A 19,596-nucleotide genomic window follows, 5' to 3' on the forward strand; every position below is an offset into this window, starting at 1 on the left:
TGAAGGGGAAGTTGGGGGCAAATAACTAAAGTATTATATGTATCAGTAAATCCACTGAGACAAATTATAGCTCCTCATCTGTTGTATTTGAACAAGTAAATTCACTATGACAAATAAAAGCCCCTCATGTTACTTGTATGGTGCTGGGGAATGAAAGCACCAAAATCCCGGAGAAATACAATTAAAAAGAATCAACATATATCTGATGGAAAACACCCTTCCTCAAGTAACAACATACAATATGTGCTCTATATACTTTCCAGGGCTTTCATTCCCCAACCAATCACTACCCTTCCCCCTCCCTCTGTTCAATAATACCCAGAAATATAGAAGATACAACAAATAATCACTTTTATGTAGTATATCTACCTAGGGCACGCCAAAACTCCTCTCATCTTCTGCTAGGGAGACCATCTCTTCTCGTGTCAATGTCTCTCAAGGAAGGGTTATGACAATTAGAATCTGACCAAAATCTGGAACCGACTGTCCTCTCACATCAAAAAAGTATCTCCTTGAGAACTAGGAGAACCAACATGACAGCACACATGATAACAAGTACTGTAGCACACATCACCATTCCTCCTTGTTTCTGTGTTCTCTCAGCCTGCAAACCCATATTCCCATTAGTACAAACACAGCAGTACAGATACTTAAAACAACTTACAGCTGAAGTACAGTGATCGACAAAAGATGAAGATAGTGACCTTTTGCAATTGCTTGAGGCCATCCTCGACTGTACTTGCAACGTTCTGAATGTTGTAGTCTATCCTATCAACAATAGTGCCCTATTTGGAGAAACATATTTGGTTAGATACCGAGTATTAGTTGATATTTCAAGTGTTGACAGGAGATTGGTGTTAACCTGGTCTATCACTAGAACCGACAGGTCCTTCATAATCTGAGCAAGCTCATTCACAGATTCAACAACCTGTTGGAAAGGGTGAAGGTTTTAGTTAGTAGTGAAAAAAGGCAGGATCAAGCATGATGTTCCATGTGCAAAAAACTTTACTTGCCTGATGAATCTCTCTTTCCCTTTCTGCTGTGAATGCTTCATGTTTCTTAAGCTGGGCCGTCTCACGATCGTGAAACATCTGAGAGCATTTTTACTTATAATCAGAAACCGTTCAACCAAGGTTAAGTTAAAAAAAAGTATTAAAAAATTGATTTCCAGAAACATGCTTCTTTTATTCTTACTAAACCTTGTTCTTTTTGGAAAGAATTCAAATTAGATATTTCATATTTGGTTCTTCATACTAATCATAATTGATAAGAGTTTAAAGAAAAATTATGAAGCCAGAAAAACATACTATTTCATCCAAATCATCACCGTCCATTCTTGATCTACTTCCATTTAGGTTCATCTCAAGGTCGTCCCCATCTTGTCCCTACATCACCAAAAGTTAATGAGTGATCAATACCCAGTCAAGCAAACTTCTTCATGTACTAATGAATCCCTGAAATCCTCATACAAAGTGCCAAAAGATTTTGGCAATATAGCATATGAACTACGAAGCCAGAGCAACTACAAACTCGAATGACCAAAAAGGTAAAATTTCTACACATACCTCTGTTTGCTGTTTGAGGCGTTTCAAATAATTTGATTGTTTCTTACGAAGCTCATTAGAGAGGCTCTGAAGGTCTGTAGCAAGAGATACCTGCAAAACGAACAAGCAGACAGTAGGACTATTGTTTCAGATAGTTCATTTATATATAAGGCCAGAATGTAAAACTATGGAATAAACCCATCTAAAGAATTTCTACAACCAGCTTCATAATGAAAGTTCACTTCTTTCTCCTCAACACTGGCGAAGGGGTCTGGCTACTAACTCACCACCAACAGAAAAGTGAAGAAGGAAGAAGAGATGCCCATATTCCCATATCCAGGAACCATCAGTTAGTGATGAGGATTTGGAAATACAAGGAATCGGTGGTAATCTAAATGCACCCATGTGAAAAGCATGGTATTATGGCCAAGAAGGGAGATACAGAAACAAATGACATGTGACAAGTCTCAAACCAAAAAGATAGCCAAGGAAAATCAAGCGTTGATGCTGCAATAGAGCTAAGACATCACATTTGGCAATGCCAAAAGCATATAATGGGTTTTGAGTCACACCTGCACATTCTTTCTAACATTTGCATCTTCTGAAGGTCCAGCTGCAGAAAGTCTTTGTAGTCTCTTCTGGGATCTCGTTATTAATCCAGTTATCTCTTGTGTAAGACTCTCAATCAAGCGTTGATCTTTCTTCTCATCTCCAAAAGATGGCATCAAAGCCTTTGCATGAGCCTTGGACAGCTCAGACATTTTTACCCGTGCCTGCTGCACATTCACTGCTATTTCTTCTGATACATCCACCCATGCTGGCGGTAGACCAACAGTGAGTGCACCCTGACTGCAGCCAAAAGAATAAAACACACCGTCATCCATCTACAACCAAATCACAAAAGTTGCATGCTACCACCGTCACAAAAGTTTATTGCTATTATGTGCACAGATTTTAAGGGGGGAAAGGGGGTAATGTTCCCCACTTTTGAAATTAGCAGCATATAACTCCTTATTCAAACTATATAAAAACAAAAAACAAAAAAAAAGACGTTTCATAGACTTCACAGAAAAGCAGGATCCTAAACAACTTGAATAGCTCATTTTGGTAACCTGTTGAAGCTAACTCATATCACAATGATATTTTCTAACGAATAATCTCCATAAACTTCAACTCTTCAAATCTTCAAGTCTCTCATCACAATCCACTTCTAACTTCACCTTCTACCTTAAGATTGCTACTTGAACATTCAAACAACCAATGCCGAAATGTTAAGAAGTCTGATCTAACAAGTTTCAAGAAATCGTAATGTATCACTTCCAACCTAAAGATCATTCAAATGCCGAAACTTTAACCACTCTGATCTAACAATCCAGCCTTCAAATCCTATCTAAATGTAATATTTAACATCACCTAATCCGCATTAAGCTCACTAACGTCAAATAAACCACACATTCCACAGTTCCAATTCAAAATCCCCAAACTTCAATCCAACTAAATCACACAGCTTCAAAATTTGCTTAATTCAAACATACAGAGATCAATAGAGAAAAAGAGACCTTGAATTACCGGGATCTTCAGTACTGAGCGGAGCATAGTTCCGATTCTGATTCACAAGCGACGACAATTCAATCACCGGACCTCTCCCGCCGGAGCTGGTGGACGCCAACGAGCTCAACGGAGCGCGGGCGCTCTTCAACGAATCCCGGTACTTTCTGAAGAGCGGAGTCCGATTCCTCGTCGCCATGGACGGAACGAGCTCTGATTTCAGATTCACAAAGGTGTCGATCGAGTGGGGAAGCTAAGCGGAGGAGGGAGGAGGAAGGTCACGTGATCGGAGATCCGGGAGGAGGGGTTGCGGCGACGGCGAGTCACGTGCCCCGACGAATTTGGAAAGGTGTTGGTGTTGATGGGAAAGATGGTGTGATTGTTTTGGTTTTTGGTCAGTTGGTCTCGGCGGGGAGGGAGGGCCTATTTATTAATATACGCCTAATTCTGGGGTCGGTTTTGAATTTAGTATATTTATTGGGGTAATAGTTACCCAAAACTATTTTTCTTTTCTTTCTCTACTTTTTTATGTAAGTGTTTGTGTGAAAACACGCAAAATAGAGAGACATAAAAGTTACGTTAAGATAGGACATCGGACGGTCAACACAATTTAGTCCAGTGATATAAGTCTCTTATTTCGACTCATAAGAGATTCGTTATAGTATTTTAGTTACTTAAATAATAAAAAAAAGACATTAGACACGGCTGAGCTACAATTAGTAAATAGTTATTTACAGCCGAAAATATAATCATCAATCATCTCAAATAAACAAGTTTGGTGAAATTGATCTAGAGTGTTTTTATGGAGGAGGTAACATGCTACAATTATAAAGCAGAAACGTAATTTGCTATAGAAGACAAATGACCAACACTAATTATCATGTCATCAGAATACAGTTTAGTAAAAACAATTTCAAGTGCTAAGGGGGGTGTATTGTATGTGGAATTAGTGGAATATTTTAAGAAGTCTATAGAATTTGAAAGTTTAGGTGTATTCAATTCAGATTTTTAAAAATCTATCAGAGTCTAGGTGTATTCAACTAGATTTTAAAAAATCATTATGAATTCCACTAAAGTCCAGGGGTATTCAATTAAGACTTTTTAAAATAAATAGAAATTTAGATGTATTCAAAATATCATTCATTCTTTTGAAATTAGTAACTCATGGATAACTATGGATTTTGTAGTGTAAATTACACACACCAAACTCCAATATTTTTTCATCCACCAGAGCAAAGATTTAGAAAAGTCTACGATAGACTTTCTCTTTACATGTGAATAGGTTAATCTTGTGATACATCATTTTTTTTTTATAATATTCTATATTATTAACGTTCTTCTACCTATTAATTTCAATGTTTTTTCAATGTTAACATTTTTCTTGTCTTTCAATTGTGATGTTTTGGAACCCTCGATAACCTAAATATTATTATCGATTGGATTAGTCTTTCTGGTGGTATCATTAATTCTCTCATCTCTTGAACCTATTCGTTCTAGATCCAAAAATGAAATGACCATTTCCCTCTATATACTAACTCTTGATACTAGAATTACTTGATCATGTATTATATATTTGCATACATGAATGTGAACATCTAATGTCCCACTTTAGAACATGTGTCGAGTAGTCTTTGATTTATGTACAAGTATGCGTGTTGGTAATATAAGTTAATACAATCTTTTTCGTCACCTATGTTTATGTATCTCGATCAAGTATTACAACTGAATGCATCGAAATTAGATAGAAGAACTATAAAAACTTATAATTAGTGTCATTATGTGTTTGACATTAAATCTTTGTTTTTTTTCTTTCTTGTAATTGTAAGTATTGAGAAATCTACATAAGTCATTCATATAAAATCTTTAGATTTCATAAATAAATCAGTGAAAGTCTGTGATTAAAAATCGATGGTTTTAAGAAATCAGTGAAAACTTATGAACTTTTCAAAGAATCAATAGAGTCAATAAAAAGTTTGTTGATTAAAATAAGTCTATATGAATCCAAATACAATACACCTTCCTAAATATATCTTTTATGGACTTTAAACATTCTTATTTCGTTAGAATCTAATATCTCATTGTCGTGATAAAGAGTTGAAAACCATATACTAGTGTTTTTTTAATGACACCATAGACTAGTGTTATGAGCAACATATCATATCACTACCAAACAATGTAAACACATCTTAGGTGTCAAAATCATGGAGCTAAGTATTTGAATTTGTCTTTTGTTTGGTACAGGCACAAGGATTTCAAAATTTGAAGACTAAATAATAAAAAGAAAAATAATTAATTAAAACCTTGTTCCATCACTTCCATGGTTTGTTAGGAAGTAAACAGCCTCACGCGCCAAACTAAGGAATAAAACCGAGTGAAAATGGAGGTGAGTTGCTGATGAGCCATGACAGTGACACCTCTCCTCAACACGCAGATGCAGTGAGAGACAGAATAACAAACAAGGAGCTGTAAAATTCTCCATATTCGCTTTCACTGCTTCTCTTTGGACATTTGTCACATTCACCGCACTCGTCTCCCAACTCATCTAAATACCCAAATTTAACCATCTCTCTCTCATCTTCTTCATCTTCTTCTTCGCTGAATTTAACCACCTCAGCCACCGCCTCCATCTTCATCCCTTTCTCTTAAAGCCTCCGTCTTTATCATTCCCACCCAATTCGATTTTCTGGGTTTCTCTCAGATCGAGCGATTTGAATCACAAAGATAAAAATCAAATTCAAATTAAAAGACCTAGACAAATCATGGACGGTGATTCCTGGAGCTCTCGTCTTTCCAGCGCCTCTAAGCGTTACCAATCCGCTCTTCAATCTCGATCTGGTCAGCTCCTGTTTTGATTTTGTTGTAAAGTTTTGATCTTTTTTATTGGTTTTGGTTTGATGCTTGTTTGGAGCTGATGAAATGTTTGATAGAGATTTATCTGTTGAAGTTTTTTTTAATGGATTGGATTGTTGTGTGGAAATGCATATGAATGTAAAGGACATAAATTTAAAGCTTAGATTTGTTTTTTTTGCAGGAAAGATTGAATTTTTATCACTTCCAAGTTGTTTATGACTTTTGAAATTAAAATTAATGGTAGAAACTTTTCAGTAAATTGAGCTTCTGACTAATGTTTGAGTGACCGATCACTGGATTGAGCTGAATTCAACTTTTTGGCTTCAGTTTTTGACATTGCTATATACAATGAGGAGTTGTTTTAGCATTGATGTGTATTTGTTTTGTGCAAATGCAGATATGTACATGGGGTTTGAAGAGATTGACGGGGATGATGATATAAGGGAGGAATTCCCATGCCCATTTTGCTCAGAATACTATGATATTGTCGGATTGTGCTGCCATATAGATGAAGAGCACCCGGTGGAGGCAAAGAATGGGGTACGGCTCTTTTTTCTTATTCTTCGAGACTAGCTAACTCCTATTTATTGACTGAAAAGGAAAGTCGATTGTACCTGCTTTGGTGCACATACATTATTAATTATGATGTCACTGTTGAATAAGTTCACCTTTTTCTTAGGTATCTAGTGGGTAGTGAATGGTTTTTCATAAAATAGCAGTCTCAACACCAAGCATCAATTTAGTAGATTGACACTGTTAACTGTTAAGTACAAGTTAATACAAACCCTGCTATCTTTGACATGAACGGGAGAGATATATCTTGTTATAGTCCAAATGGTTGCCTGTACCCTTGAAGAATTTAATGCTATATTACTTGCTTCAATTGGTATTCAAGTTCTTTACATGTTTTGAGTGGTGAGGTTCCCATAGGGGACTTTGATTTGGTCCTGAAGGATACATTCTTTGGAGAACTATGCAGCATATTCTACACAATGTGTTTCCAAATCCATAGTTGATGTGAACTTACACATACCCACCAATGAGCTTTAGTCTGACCGGTTGATGGGGGGACTATGCCAAAAAAGATGGAACAACAGCCCCCCCCTCCTGAGGTCAGAGTGTAGTGATCTGGTGGGCGAAAAAGTGAGTAGTAGATAACTACTTTTCAGTGAGTTAGGGGTAGTTGCTCATATATCTACTTGTTACAGTATACATATTTTGCTTTTTTTGTTTTTCCCATGAAGATGGTTTTTTTTTTTAAGCTTAACGTACTCAAGGTGAACACTGTGTATGTGCAGGTCTGCCCAGTTTGTTCATTGAGGGTGGGCATTGATATGGTTGCTCACATTACCTTACAACATGGAAATATATTCAAGATATCCTTCCCTTTTGTGTTGTTGTGTGTCACAGATTTTTTCAGTTAATTTTTCTTGTCATAGTCAACTTTGTGGGTCAGTGGAGGGTTATTTGGTGTTCCACCCATTTCAGATGGTTTCTGATATCTCCTTTCAAATGAAACTTTATGCTTCACTGCATGTTTTTTAAGCATTGCTTACGTCATCTGTTGCCAACTATATTTTTATATGTAGCCTGATAGATATGATAAATGATCTAAAGCATAACTTTTGTGTTTATCCCTGAGAATACGCTCAACTAATCCCCATAATTCTCAACTCTGTTATCTGAGCTTTTCATGTTTCTTGCCTAGTTTTGAAAACCTTCCAGAAATTAAAGTAGGAGACTTGAAACATAAAGGTCAATCAGTATGCTTTAGGGATGATTACTTCAAGCTAAATTTGGATGCTTTCTTCTTGGTTTTCATCATATGGCTAAGATTTGGTGAAATATTGATCAAATGAAGATTTGGCCCAATGCTCTGAATTCCTTAACTATTGATTACATGCAGCGCAAGAGGAAAACACGGAAAGGTGGAGCTCATTTAACACTATCATTGTTGAGGAAAGAGCTGCGGGAAGGAAACTTGCAGTCTCTTTTTGGGGGCTCTTCCTGTTTACTTAACAATGTGGCAGCTGATCCATTGTTGTCATCATTTATTTTACCCATTGCTGATGATTTTGTCAGTGTTCAGCCTCAGTTTTCAACTGAAACAAGCTTTTCAACCGAAACAAGCTTACCCAAGAAAAGCACAGAGAAAGTATTAGAACGGTAAGTTATTAAATCTCCTACTGCTTTGATGTACAATGGCTTTTGGACCTTCTAACCCAAGGACTAGCTGAATGCCTCAGCCGATTTTTTTTTTCCTTTCTCAACCTGCCTTTTTACAATGAGAAGTATGGAGAGGGATTGTTGTTTTTCGTTTCTATGGAAGCTTAAATTTACACAAACGGTCTGCATACATGGGTTTTAGGTTCTATGCAGTCAACACAAACTCTGGTTGTGTTCATACTTTCATAGCTTTTGGTTTTGATGCTTGAAATCACAGTCAACACAAACTCTTGTTGTGTTCATACTTCATAACTTTTAGGTTTAGGGTTTAATCATCATCTTTCCTTTCGGCTAACAATGTACGTTTTATATGCTTGAACAGATGATTAAGCTTAATACATAGAATTGTTGCATATGCAAATTTTGTTCAGTTGATTTATCTCCTAGTATGCTTGAGTTTTGTTGGTCCTTTTCATTTTACCAATAAAGTTCTTAGGTCTAACACTTGCTATTCTGTCTCCAGAAAAGTGCAGTCGCCTCCTTTGTCTGTCAAGGATAAGGAAGAGAAAGCAAAAAGATGTGAGTTTGTTCAAGGGATGTTGTTGTCAACCATCCTTGATGACGGGTTATGAAGTTTCTTGTGGAGGCCGCCAGGAGTGGAGTTTCACAACCAAGAGCCTTCTGTTCGTTGTTTGTTGCAGAGTATGCCAATGTATGAAACACAGAGTCTGTCGAATAAGCTGTAGGAGTTCAGTGTTGAGTGTAATTATGTGGCATGTTCGCTTTAGTTTTATAGGCCTGAACAAAACTTGATACCCTCTGTTGTTTTCAGGTCGTTATTAAGTTTAAAGGAAAAAAAGAGAAGAAAGTAATTTATCTTTTCATTATTTGTTCCCCTCGATCACCTTCTTGCAGACAGGTTCAAAGGTGTTGCTTGGTTGGAGGAATGGAAATGATTCCATTCTTTGAGTAAGAACTAGTCACAGAAACAATTCAACAAACGTGGATTCCATTTGTTTGGTTTTTCCGTCAGAATAGAATAAGAAACAATTAGTGCGAAACTATAAGAATGAGCAATGAGAATTGAATGTGGTGAATGTTTATGAAGGTGGTGTGGTCTGTAGCTGAAACTTATTGCAAGATGTTACGTCAGAGGCCAACCATCTCCACTATCTATCAACTAGAAAATAACTTTCAAAATCTATCAACTAGAAAACAAATGCCCTTTACGACTTCTATTAGGGATGAGTGGTTGGTACAGTTGGTCCATCTTCAACAAACAATTCGAAGCAGAATAATACTGGCACTGAATTATTTGAATTATGCTATCTAAACAATTGGATTGAGTATGAATGGAGTCGTTTGGAGTTAAATCTATAAACAAGTTAAAAGAAACACTGTTCTACATCCCTAACAAAATGGGGAGAGGGGCAAGGGACACCCTTGCTGCATCAATACCTACAAACCTAATGTCAACCATGATGCTTGTTTATGTTCCATGACCAATTTTACGACGTCCTTGACAAATTGTGCAAAACATGATGAACAGCAACCTTTTATCAGACTTGTCTTTCCTGCCATCAATTCAATATGAGAACAGGGTGATGGAGGCTGCACAGGGATTACGTCATTGCTGAGGTGCTCCAGCTCGCATGCAGCTAGGACGGTCTGCATAGCACTCCTTGCGATCTCCTGGAAAGCAGTAGTACTTTGGCCTGAAACAGAAAAATACCAGTTTAAGGTTTGAAACCATCACAAACACTTCAGGCTATCTAGCATGTAAGAATCATAAGAATGAACAACTAGATTGAGACATAGGCATTTGATATATCAATGTAGAAACGTCTGCCTGAACCAGACATTGGAGATGTTTACATAGCGCAATTGAAAGCTCCACATACCTAAATCCTTCTCTCGGGACAAGTCTTTTATGTAGCTTATGACCAATGTTTGCAGTTGTTCCTTTCCTCTGTGAATATCACTCGGTCCCGTAACTGCATTGGGGGACAAATCTCCATCGAAACCAATATTTGGCCTACTGCTGAATTGATGAGTTTGGATATGACCTGATATTGTATTCTCTGTAAGTCCAGGCCATAATGCTCCATTGCTAGGTCTATCAGCAGAAGTTGTAGTTGGATCCTGGACTACTTGCCTTCTGTGATGGCTTGATGTTGACGAAAATACATCATTGTCCTGCACTTGTAGTGAGGGATTTTCTTGTAATCTCTCCTCAAAGAATGTGTGAAAAGATCTGCCCGTTCCGTCTGCCCTTGCATGCTGAACTATTGTTTCCCTCCCCTGAGCAGTTTGAGCATTCAAGGTATCAGTACTCAAATTAGCAGGTGAATTCCTCTCATTTCTACTGGCCAGATAATTCATTCTATTAGCAGAAATCAATTGTTGAATATGACGGTGCATTAAACGTCTTCCTGACAGTGTTGGTGCCCCTGCCCCAGATCCCGGGGAAGCTGCTTGAAAACCTCCAACATGATACCAAGGGGAAGAAGAAGTCCCATATCCTTGAGTAATATAGGAACGAGGAGAGGACAGTGAATTAAGGTCTATCTCTAAACCTTCACCGAAACTTACAGCAGGTGAGTGTCTATTAGGCAAGATGTTGTTTGTTGTTCTCTGCTCAGTGAACCAACCTTGAACCTGGGAACTCGAGGATCCCAGAGCAACAGGTCTACAACCATCACAGTACCAATTACCTTCGGGTACTTCCTGCCCAAGACCAACACAATAGGTGTGAGCAGGTGAATCACACAGATCACACAGTAGCATGAGCCCGTCATCTCCACCTTCATGACATTCTGTACAAATCACATTCTCATAAGGATCGAGATAACTTCTCAGTTCTTCTTCTGTCGGCTGATAAACCTGCACAGACAAATAAATCCATCTGAGGTAAGATAAAGAAACAATGAAAATACAAAATACAGAACGCCACAATAAAAGTAGAGTAAATAGGTACCTGATCACGCTCAGGGACTGTTACACACACGTCTCTCAAATCAGTTCCTGCTCTTGTGGGTTTACTAATTGTTTTGAACCTCTGCTTGCATAATGGGCAGCGAGATTCCACTTTGCCCCATTCCATGATGCAGGAGAAACAAAAATAGTGAGTGCAGCAGTCTAGTGTTCCCCTCACTCTTCTCTTATCTTCCTCAGAGAGACAAATTCCACAGACCTGCTTAACCACCTCGACCTTCACTTGCTCAATCTTTTCTTTACCTTTCCTACCAGGAGGCTTTCTTGGCGGCTGTACAATCTCAATCTCCTGAATTTTGTCAGACTGTAATGAACTTCTCAAATTAGGTTCTATACTTCCACACAACTGCATGGCTTCCCTGACTTGCTCTCTCTCTTCCTCAGAGATTGTGTAATCACAGTCGGATGATCCAGCAGACACAAAATCTGAATCTGATTGAGCAACATATCTCCTCCTTTTCTTTGGTCTTTTTTTCCCATTCTTTTCTCTAACAGGAAGGTTACTGTCCATAAAATCACCATCATCGTCATCAGATCTTACTTTCCTCCTCAATGTACGAGTCTTTTTTTGTTTCTTTCTTGAAGGCTTCTTTGATTTCCTTCTTATAGGACCTTTTTTCTTCAAACGCCGCTTGCTCACTTTCAAATTAGTTTTCCTCTTTTTCACCCTTGATGCTTCTTCCAATTCTGAATAATCATCTTCATCAGGTGTAAATTCCTCGTCGTACTCATCATCATCATCATCATCATCATCATCTTCTTCTTCTTCTTCATAATCCTGATCTGCCATTTCTTCAGACTTAGTCCTCCTTTTTTGTGATGGTTTAACCCCATTTTTCTGCCTACCAGATAAACCATTTTGGGACTTTGATCTAGCCACCTTTCTCACCTCTTTCATTGCCTCTTCCTCTTCTTCTTCTTCTCCTTCTTCTTCTTCTTCCTTCTCCAACTCCTCCAGCTCATCCTCCTCCTCGTCCACAATATATCTATCTTTACCCTTTCTCGCTCTTGACCTACCATTCTTTTTCACCTTTTTCATTTCCTCTTCATCCTCCTCCTCCTCAAGCTCCTCCAGCTCATCCTCCTCCTCTTCATCAGCAATAAATCTATCAGTACCCTTTTTGGCTCTTGATCTACCATTCTTTCTCACCTTTTCCAGTTCCTCTTCATCTTCCTCCTCTTCCCCCTCCTCAATAAATCTATCAACACCTTTTTTCCCTCTTGATCTACTGTTCTTTCTCGCCCATCTCACTTCCACTTCCTCTTCCTCTTCATCATCTGATGCATCCAAAGAGGAGCAATAATCCTCTTCCAAGTCCTCAGAAACTAGCTTTTCTTCATCTGAAACTACATAATCTTCATCTGAATCATCGGAACCCTTATAATCTGACCGAATCCGTGGTTTGACTCTTCGCTTGGAACTAACCTTCCCTCCCTTTACCATCTGTATTTTGCACCAAAAAATAGCCAAAAACCCACATATCAAATCCAATCCCTAACTTCCCAGAATCCAATTACATTAGACAATCTTCTCCAAAAAATAAAATCACATTAACAAAAATTAAATTAATAAACAAAAAATTCTTCGTCAGAAATTTTCTAAAGTCTGAAATTTACCGACAAATTATTTCCAGTCACGATCTGCTCACAACATTGAATTCCCAACACCTAAAACACCAGATTTGATTTTCCTCCAAATTATTCTCAACTTTAAATCCTTGACTCTCTAATCATCCAATTCCTACCCGCTTCAATTTTTCCAAGCTCAAATCTACTCAAATTGTACACACACTCCCAAATTGGAAAACCAAATCTTAACAAATAAAAATCCCCAAAAAAAACAAAAAAGCAAATCAAACTTTACAAAAAAACACAGAAAACAAAATCAAAGACCCGGCCTTCACAGACTCCTCAAATCAAATTCCAATCCATGCAACAACAAAAACAATAAACCTACATCAAATTTACATATAAACACACACAAAAAATTACAGAGAGAGAGAAATAGTACCTGAGATAGAGAGAGAAAGACAGCACCGGAAACAATGGCCCGGAGAATTTTCTTTTTTTTTTTTATATTTTTGCTGGGGTTGGTTTTTATTTTTTGTTTTATCTGAAGCTCTGCATTTCTGCTGCTTCCTCTTCTTCTCTCTTTGGCTGTGGGAGTTTTTCTTTGCGCATATAAAGATATATACTTGAAGCGTTGGCACTTACGGCGTACGCAACTTGGCTTCTCCAGTTGGATCTTTCCTTTTTCCGGAAAATGACCAAACTGCCCCCCGGCCGTTATCGTCGCGGTACTTTTTCGTAAAGGATATTATGAGTCATTGTGTATTTTAGTGTTACTGCAACGTCTGAATTCCGGGATTTGATTGGTGCCTAGTCCAAAAAAGGCCTAGATTTTACTGTTCTTGCTCCAGTTATTACCCAACATCAAATCAAATATTCTCTCATCCCCTCTAGGTCTATATAATCATCATGTACTGCCTTTACTTCTTTATTTGATAGGTTTCTTCTTTTGCCAATTTCTTATTCTCCTTTTTTTTTTTGGAAAATTATCGGTATATAGTTTGACCCTCGAAGTGTGAGGCGTTTTCGCTTTGTACCGTGATGTTTGACACTCTCAATTTGATACTTTTCAAAAAAGTTATGGTTTTTATGAGTCTTTTACTTTAAGCGTTACAAGTTGACATAATAAAAAAAGAGTGATGTTAGTACTTAACATTTTTCAAAATTGAGGACTTGCAGTTTCATGAGTCTTTTGGTGGACCGTTACGTCAAGCGTTACAAGCTAACACGATAAAAACGATAGTAATTACGTTGCTCTCTATAATATACGTACGGACCTTGACAATGAATGGAATTTGAGGACAAGAAGGATTTGAAGTTTTTTTTATTTTTCTGAAATGAAACGGTAGTAAGGACTTTGAAGTATTAGTGAAGAGATAAGGTAATTTTGAAGTTTTTGGTTGGATATATGCAATCACCAATAAGTGTATACTGTATATGACTACAAAAGTAGATCTTACAGATACCAATTTTAGTGAATAACGCCAAACAATGTACTTGTGATAGTATGCAAATACCCTTGGGTGACTATTGCCAACAACGTAAGGGAAATAGGGTAGAAGAACCCATTCTCTTGTTTTATTTACTTTGTAATTCTGCTTTGGTCAAATGTTTTATGTATTTGCCGTTCAAAGAATGAGATTCTAACTCATAAATTATTACAATCAAGAACGAAAAAAATGAATAACACCCTATTTCAGGGTGCAAAGTGCAATTAAGCTATTATTAGAAAAGCATCCAATAAAACATAATTCTCTTTTCTGTTTTACTATACTTTACACTTTAAAAAAACCAAACGGAAAGGTTAAAACCCAATTATATAAAAATCTACAAAAAAAAGGAAAGCCGTATCATCTAAAATCCCTTTATAAGCAGCCTAGTTGGCACCATAATTTTGTAATTAGCAGTGTCCAATTACATAGATCTCTCAAGATACATTTCCAATGTCCAAATCTGATTGAGAATCATAACTTATAAACTACATTTATAATGGATTAATAGAGTTAAATAGTTGATTAATCAAGTTTTTTTTAGTCCTTTTCTTATCATTATTATATATGGATATGAATTATTTCTATTGCTGACACCCCACCAAAATGTGCACTCACCTCCACCATTACGAAATGACATGCATGATGAACATAAAGCTAGGGTACATTACCGTGTCTTCAACTTGTTTTTCCTAATTTCAGCAGGAAAAACCCAAACAGCATGATTAATGTTTCAAAAGTTCATATTGCATGGGGTAAAGAACTGCAACATCGATTTGATAGCTCTGTAAAGGAATGGTTTGGTAAAAAAAAAAAGGCACACCGAATTTTCCCCAAGATTTATTGGCAGACAGTGCTAGCTTAAATCAATGAACAAGAACTAATGGGTAACACATTAGTTGTAAAATATCTATGAGCGAAACTGTTTCATAACATTTGATATTTGGACCGACACTTTTTTTTTTTGGACGTGGATATTTGCACTGACACTTGGGTCTGAGTTTCTAACCAACCGTGGACTTAAAGCAGGATTTGAGGGGCTTACTTTGGGTTGGGCTAACACGAGACGCTTTTCTTTTTGCTCCAGGATTTACGCCTTCCATTGATCTTCATCCAGCCCACTTAATTCAATTTCAGCCCCAAAACCCAAAAAAAGGAGAAAAAAAACTACACAAACCAAGAAAAAAAAGAGAGCAAAGAACAAAAAAAGAAGAAAAAGAATGCTATAGAGCTAGTGTGATTGTAAATTGCATATACACATGTATACAATTCATAATCAGAAGAGGATTTGTTTGGATATATGGATCGGAAAATGCGACATGATAATGTAATATAGAAACTTGGATATATATGGTGGTATCACTGGTATGAATATGGAGGTCAAAATAATAATCAATGAGATGTATTACATTATGCAGGGCATCGATCTTGCCACAAAGTGGGGGTATGAACGTGGATGGGGCTGTCTTTCCCAATAAGAGATTAGGTGGTGTTGGAGACACTTTTTTGTGATAATAAGGATGCCAGATTGGTAAGAGATTAGGCATCTCCTCGATCGATCTCGACACAAAGTGAGATTTCCAGATGTGTATACTTGAGTTACGGTTGTCTTTGTGTTATGAGAGATCAATGGAAGAATGTTGTTTTTGTTCCGATGATGACAACCTTATCGAAGAGATCAAATGTCTCTCTCTCTCTCAATACTTGTATCATTTTCATCTAGCTATATATGTAGTTTAGGAATTAAGATGCAGCACACAGTTATATTGCTATTGTGGTATGTTGAACAAGTTCGAGTGGATGCTAATGTTTATGTTTTGTAAATTATGCTCGATCTACTAGTGAAGGGGGAACTCTTTCCTTCACCAAAATTGCTGTGAGAGTGTGAGCAAGTGTTTAACAAGGCCAACTTAAAAGCGTCGACGCATCTTTATGCAAACCTTCGAATCTAATACAATAACATAATTGATGTACAAGTAGGTTATTGTTATATTAATCTTGGATCACCTTTCTTTTACGAACAACTCATGATCATCGATCATCTTCCTTTACTCCCCACATATGAGTATGATAGGACTCGAACGAGTTGAGTTGTCTAAGTCAATGACTTCGGCTGTTAGGCATGTACAAACCCCCTAACCACTCAAACTCGTTGAGATAATACCCAAACTTTAGGGACCATCCCAGTGAAGAAAGATAGGATATACAACAATCTCTGCCCCTTAAAAGAAGAACATCGGAAGATTTAAAGCCAAAGCCCTTGATTGAATATTTGAGCTTATCTTTGCCCCTAGCTAACGAGCTTAAAGCTCCCTCAGGCATGCTAGATCTTGGAGAGGGACTAAAGGACCAACAGACAAGATCACAAGAAAATGTGGGAATTCGAATGTCACTCAGTTTTCGCAAGTGTATGTGGGTCAATTCAATCACTCAGTGAGAGAGAAAACTCATAAGTTAGTTACTTATAAGTTCTTAGCTTTTACCCTCCATCTTGTTTGGTTTGTCCAGAAGAGTAACCTATGAAGGGAAAGACATGAATGCATCATATAGATTGAACTGTCATGGCTTTTGGGGAAACTGTCATGATATGAGTTGCTTAATGACCTTACCAAGGCATGCATTACATGTATATGGTGCTAGTGTGTTACTTTCACTTTTCATCCCGTTTTTATTTGCATGTTTCCTTTAAACTCTATTGCAAAGCTACAGTTAATTAAGTAGCTAAATTTTCCATCATTATTCGATCAATATATGATGGAAAATTTCATGGCCAGTACATATATCCCTTAATAATGCTAAGTAACTCTTTGTTTTACCATACTGTCATGTTCGTTCGATCACTGCCTACTATTTCATAGCCGACGACAAAGAGTAATTACTCAAGTACGCAGTCGACATCTTTCAATCTAGAGAAAGCTAGATAGCCCCGATAGGTCTCACTTCCCATCGACGACCCCCATATAAGCAAACTGAGGCAGCTAGCTAGTTGATCGATAGGCTGATGACCCAGCAGCGACCCATGCATTATGCATGAAAGTCCTCTCTGCTAGGTCTACATGAAAGTGAAAAGAAGCAAGCTCAAACTTTGGATCATGTCTGCTTTTAGGACTAGTACGTCTCACAAACACAACTCAAATGATCGATCGATGGTCCATACAAGTACGTTTGCAGATCGATGTATGGCTATCATTGACGTGATTTTCCTATCTTAGTTTGTTCCTGACCTAACCAGGAGACCATGCATCTTCGATGATAAACACACTGGTCGTCGTTTTTACTTACTCCGTCCAGCAATCTTGTTGTCTCCAAGGTTACTTTTACTGTTGAAACTTACCTCGAGTAGTTAATCGATAGTAAGATATACCTGAAGTAAGGAATTACGTACTGACTATATACTTCCGGTACTTCTCGAATTATTGACCTGATCGATCATAAATAAGGATCGGATTGCGATGAAGGTGGGAGTGATACTGACGTTTGATCTGATTTTGTCGACCTATATATTTTGGCCGGACCGGTGGAGCCCATCAGCCCATTCTTTGCCAGTGTTATAGTCGGCCGGCAGTCTTAAGTCTTAACTTTAACTAATACTACATATGCCGGCACGGAGCTTCGGGTCCTACCCTGGCTACTTTTGGGACCCACGTGCCTATTTGTCAATGGGAGAGTAACGGACTTTTAAAATTGGCGCTCCGAACCTGTAGGCTCGTGTGATGACCCGAACCGTAAGTTTGAATCTTTCAACAGTTTTGGAGGGAACGGCATAGGAATTGACAGCACAGCCCTTCTTCTTTACTTTATTTACCGTGATACTCATTTCTATGTACGAAGAATGAACAATGATTCATCTTGGCATGCAAGGCGTGGCATTAATCTCATAACCATTTTGGTATGGATTGATTGATTGTTGATTACACCTCTCAAGAGACAAGACTGTCGATTATATCCGCCTAATCGATTTCCCCTCCTTTTCTCGAGAATCCAGATCAAGTTAGCTAGCCATATTCCGGGCGATCCGTAGTTGACAATTCATCTCCTCTTAAGTATGTCGAAGAATTGAGTTAGATTTCTTTCGAAAAGTCTACATTATTAGTAGACCTACATTTTACTCAATACATATATATGGTACGTGAACCACCAAGAAATCCTTGTTCTAATGTGCTTTAGCAAGTATGATCGAGCATATGCTATTAACGCGCGCAGTTCAGAGTCTGTTTTCGCGGGTGAGAGAGGTTAAAACCACTTATCCTAGCTTAATATCAAAAGCTTTGATCCGAATGCTAATTTGACTCGCTCTTCAATCCACTAAATTAACTTACATAAAAAGCTAGAAAGAAAAAGAAGACACTATTTCACAATTTAGTTTGGATAGAACATACTACATTAGATCCTTAAACTACAATTTAAGATCATGTGCATCTTCTCCTAAACCCACCCCACTTCACCCCCACCACAAAGCCTAGAAGAATATTGGACTAATCAAGCAACTTTACAATAAGAACATCAAAAAGATGAGAAATATCAGCATATACATCTTAAAGATAATGTAGGCTTGAAATTGAAAAGCATTTCTTCTATGCCACTGCAAATGGCCGAAATCATGAAGTGGGCGTTCATATCATGTGCTCCTCTTGCTTTGCCTTGTCCATTTTAAGCAAATGGGTCATCAATCATCCTCAGTGTCGAGTGGAAACTTAGAAGAAAAAGGGTGGTGGTGTTCCTCCTTCAATCTTTTCATCTGTTTGGGTTATATTTCATTGGTTTGCTGGGCATGGCTAGGCTAGTCCCCCCCTCTTTACCCTTTTTATTTGACCCTAATTATAACAACTGGTCCTGTATACGTATGTGCAATATTAGACGTTTGATCACAGCCTTTTTGGAGTAGCTTCATGATTGTGAATTTTGTGTAACATAATGCTAGCTCATGAAAATTAAGTTAGTTAATTTCGAGAAACATTATCTAAAGGCCCTAGTTTTCATTTCTTGGTTAAGTGCAATGGTACTAATCATCATTCTAACTTTTAAGAAGTGTGTATTATTAATATTGTGAAGAAATGATCGATTAGTTTCTCTAATAAACATGCTCACAGTTTGGCCTTTACAAATAAGCAAAGACTCATAGAGGGTACCCAATTAAAAGAATAAAATGGCATCTTAAAACACATTCTGGACTGTTTCTGCAACTAAAATATATGCACTCACCCTGTAAGTATAGAAGCACTAACTTTTATATTTTAATGTAATATTGAGCAGGTAACCAGATTTTCTTGGAACCGGATTTGTCAACCAGCAAAGGTTGGTGGTCATGGAGACCAACCAATCAACTCTCTCTCTCTCTCTCTCTCTCTTCGTTGTAGTGGTAGATACTTTTTTGCGTTGGGACTACCGTTCACAGTCTAAAGTAGTTACCGGTTTATAGAGTAGTTAAGGTTCGT

At 37.6% G+C, this 19,596-nt stretch overlaps 3 protein-coding genes across 4 annotated transcripts; 1 reads left to right on the top strand and 2 right to left on the bottom strand.

Moving 5' to 3' along the window:
* Positions 1-60: 60 nt before the first annotated feature.
* On the bottom strand, positions 61-3,497 carry LOC101294862 (syntaxin-43-like). The gene is made up of 8 exons (XM_004302209.1): positions 3,104-3,497; positions 2,117-2,393; positions 1,566-1,655; positions 1,308-1,385; positions 1,014-1,091; positions 863-928; positions 705-785; positions 61-604 (listed from the first exon to the last, which is right to left on the bottom strand). The coding sequence occupies exons 1-8, from the start codon at positions 3,289-3,291 to the stop codon at positions 497-499; spliced, it is 966 nt and encodes a 321-aa protein (XP_004302257.1). The 5' UTR covers positions 3,292-3,497; the 3' UTR covers positions 61-496.
* Positions 3,498-5,545: 2,048 nt separating this feature from the next.
* On the top strand, positions 5,546-8,992 carry LOC101295144 (protein DEHYDRATION-INDUCED 19 homolog 3-like). 2 transcript variants are annotated; one of them, XM_004302210.1, is made up of 5 exons: positions 5,546-5,927; positions 6,340-6,482; positions 7,241-7,333; positions 7,849-8,108; positions 8,632-8,992. In XM_004302210.1, exons 1-5 carry the CDS (start codon positions 5,852-5,854, stop codon positions 8,738-8,740), a joined length of 681 nt encoding a protein of 226 aa, XP_004302258.1. In that variant the 5' UTR covers positions 5,546-5,851; the 3' UTR covers positions 8,741-8,992. The 2 variants fall into 2 exon arrangements, with proteins under 2 accessions (XP_004302258.1, XP_004302259.1); XM_004302211.1 differs by having other exon boundaries at positions 7,241-7,318; positions 7,843-8,108.
* Positions 8,993-9,316: 324 nt separating this feature from the next.
* On the bottom strand, positions 9,317-13,139 carry LOC101295635. Its single transcript, XM_004302212.1, has 5 exons — positions 13,114-13,139; positions 13,011-13,012; positions 11,086-12,546; positions 10,010-10,991; positions 9,317-9,823 (listed from the first exon to the last, which is right to left on the bottom strand). The coding sequence occupies exons 3-5, from the start codon at positions 12,544-12,546 to the stop codon at positions 9,567-9,569; spliced, it is 2,700 nt and encodes an 899-aa protein (XP_004302260.1). The 5' UTR covers positions 13,011-13,012; positions 13,114-13,139; the 3' UTR covers positions 9,317-9,566.
* Positions 13,140-19,596: the final 6,457 nt, after the last annotated feature.

This window comes from Fragaria vesca, linkage group LG6, assembly GCF_000184155.1.
Source record: "Fragaria vesca subsp. vesca linkage group LG6, FraVesHawaii_1.0, whole genome shotgun sequence".
Taxonomy (NCBI): Eukaryota; Viridiplantae; Streptophyta; class Magnoliopsida; order Rosales; family Rosaceae; genus Fragaria; species Fragaria vesca.

Excerpts from the sequence above, each read along its gene's own strand:
- LOC101294862 (XM_004302209.1), bottom strand. The coding sequence starts at position 3,291 with ATGGCGACGAGGAATCGGACTCCGCTCTTCAGAAAGTACCGGGATTCG. Across the intron at positions 1,656-2,116 it reads ATGTTAGAAAGAATGTGCAG|GTATCTCTTGCTACAGACCT; the intron begins GTGTGACTCAAA and ends TTCGTTTTGCAG. Across the intron at positions 786-862 it reads CGGTTCTAGTGATAGACCAG|GGCACTATTGTTGATAGGAT; the intron begins GTTAACACCAAT and ends TTCTCCAAATAG.
- LOC101295144 (XM_004302210.1), top strand. The coding sequence starts at position 5,852 with ATGGACGGTGATTCCTGGAGCTCTCGTCTTTCCAGCGCCTCTAAGCGT. Across the intron at positions 5,928-6,339 it reads CGCTCTTCAATCTCGATCTG|ATATGTACATGGGGTTTGAA; the intron begins GTCAGCTCCTGT and ends GTGCAAATGCAG. Across the intron at positions 8,109-8,631 it reads ACAGAGAAAGTATTAGAACG|AAAAGTGCAGTCGCCTCCTT; the intron begins GTAAGTTATTAA and ends TTCTGTCTCCAG.
- LOC101295635 (XM_004302212.1), bottom strand. The coding sequence starts at position 12,546 with ATGGTAAAGGGAGGGAAGGTTAGTTCCAAGCGAAGAGTCAAACCACGG. Across the intron at positions 10,992-11,085 it reads CAGTCCCTGAGCGTGATCAG|GTTTATCAGCCGACAGAAGA; the intron begins GTACCTATTTAC and ends TTGTCTGTGCAG. Across the intron at positions 9,824-10,009 it reads GTCCCGAGAGAAGGATTTAG|GCCAAAGTACTACTGCTTTC; the intron begins GTATGTGGAGCT and ends TTTCTGTTTCAG.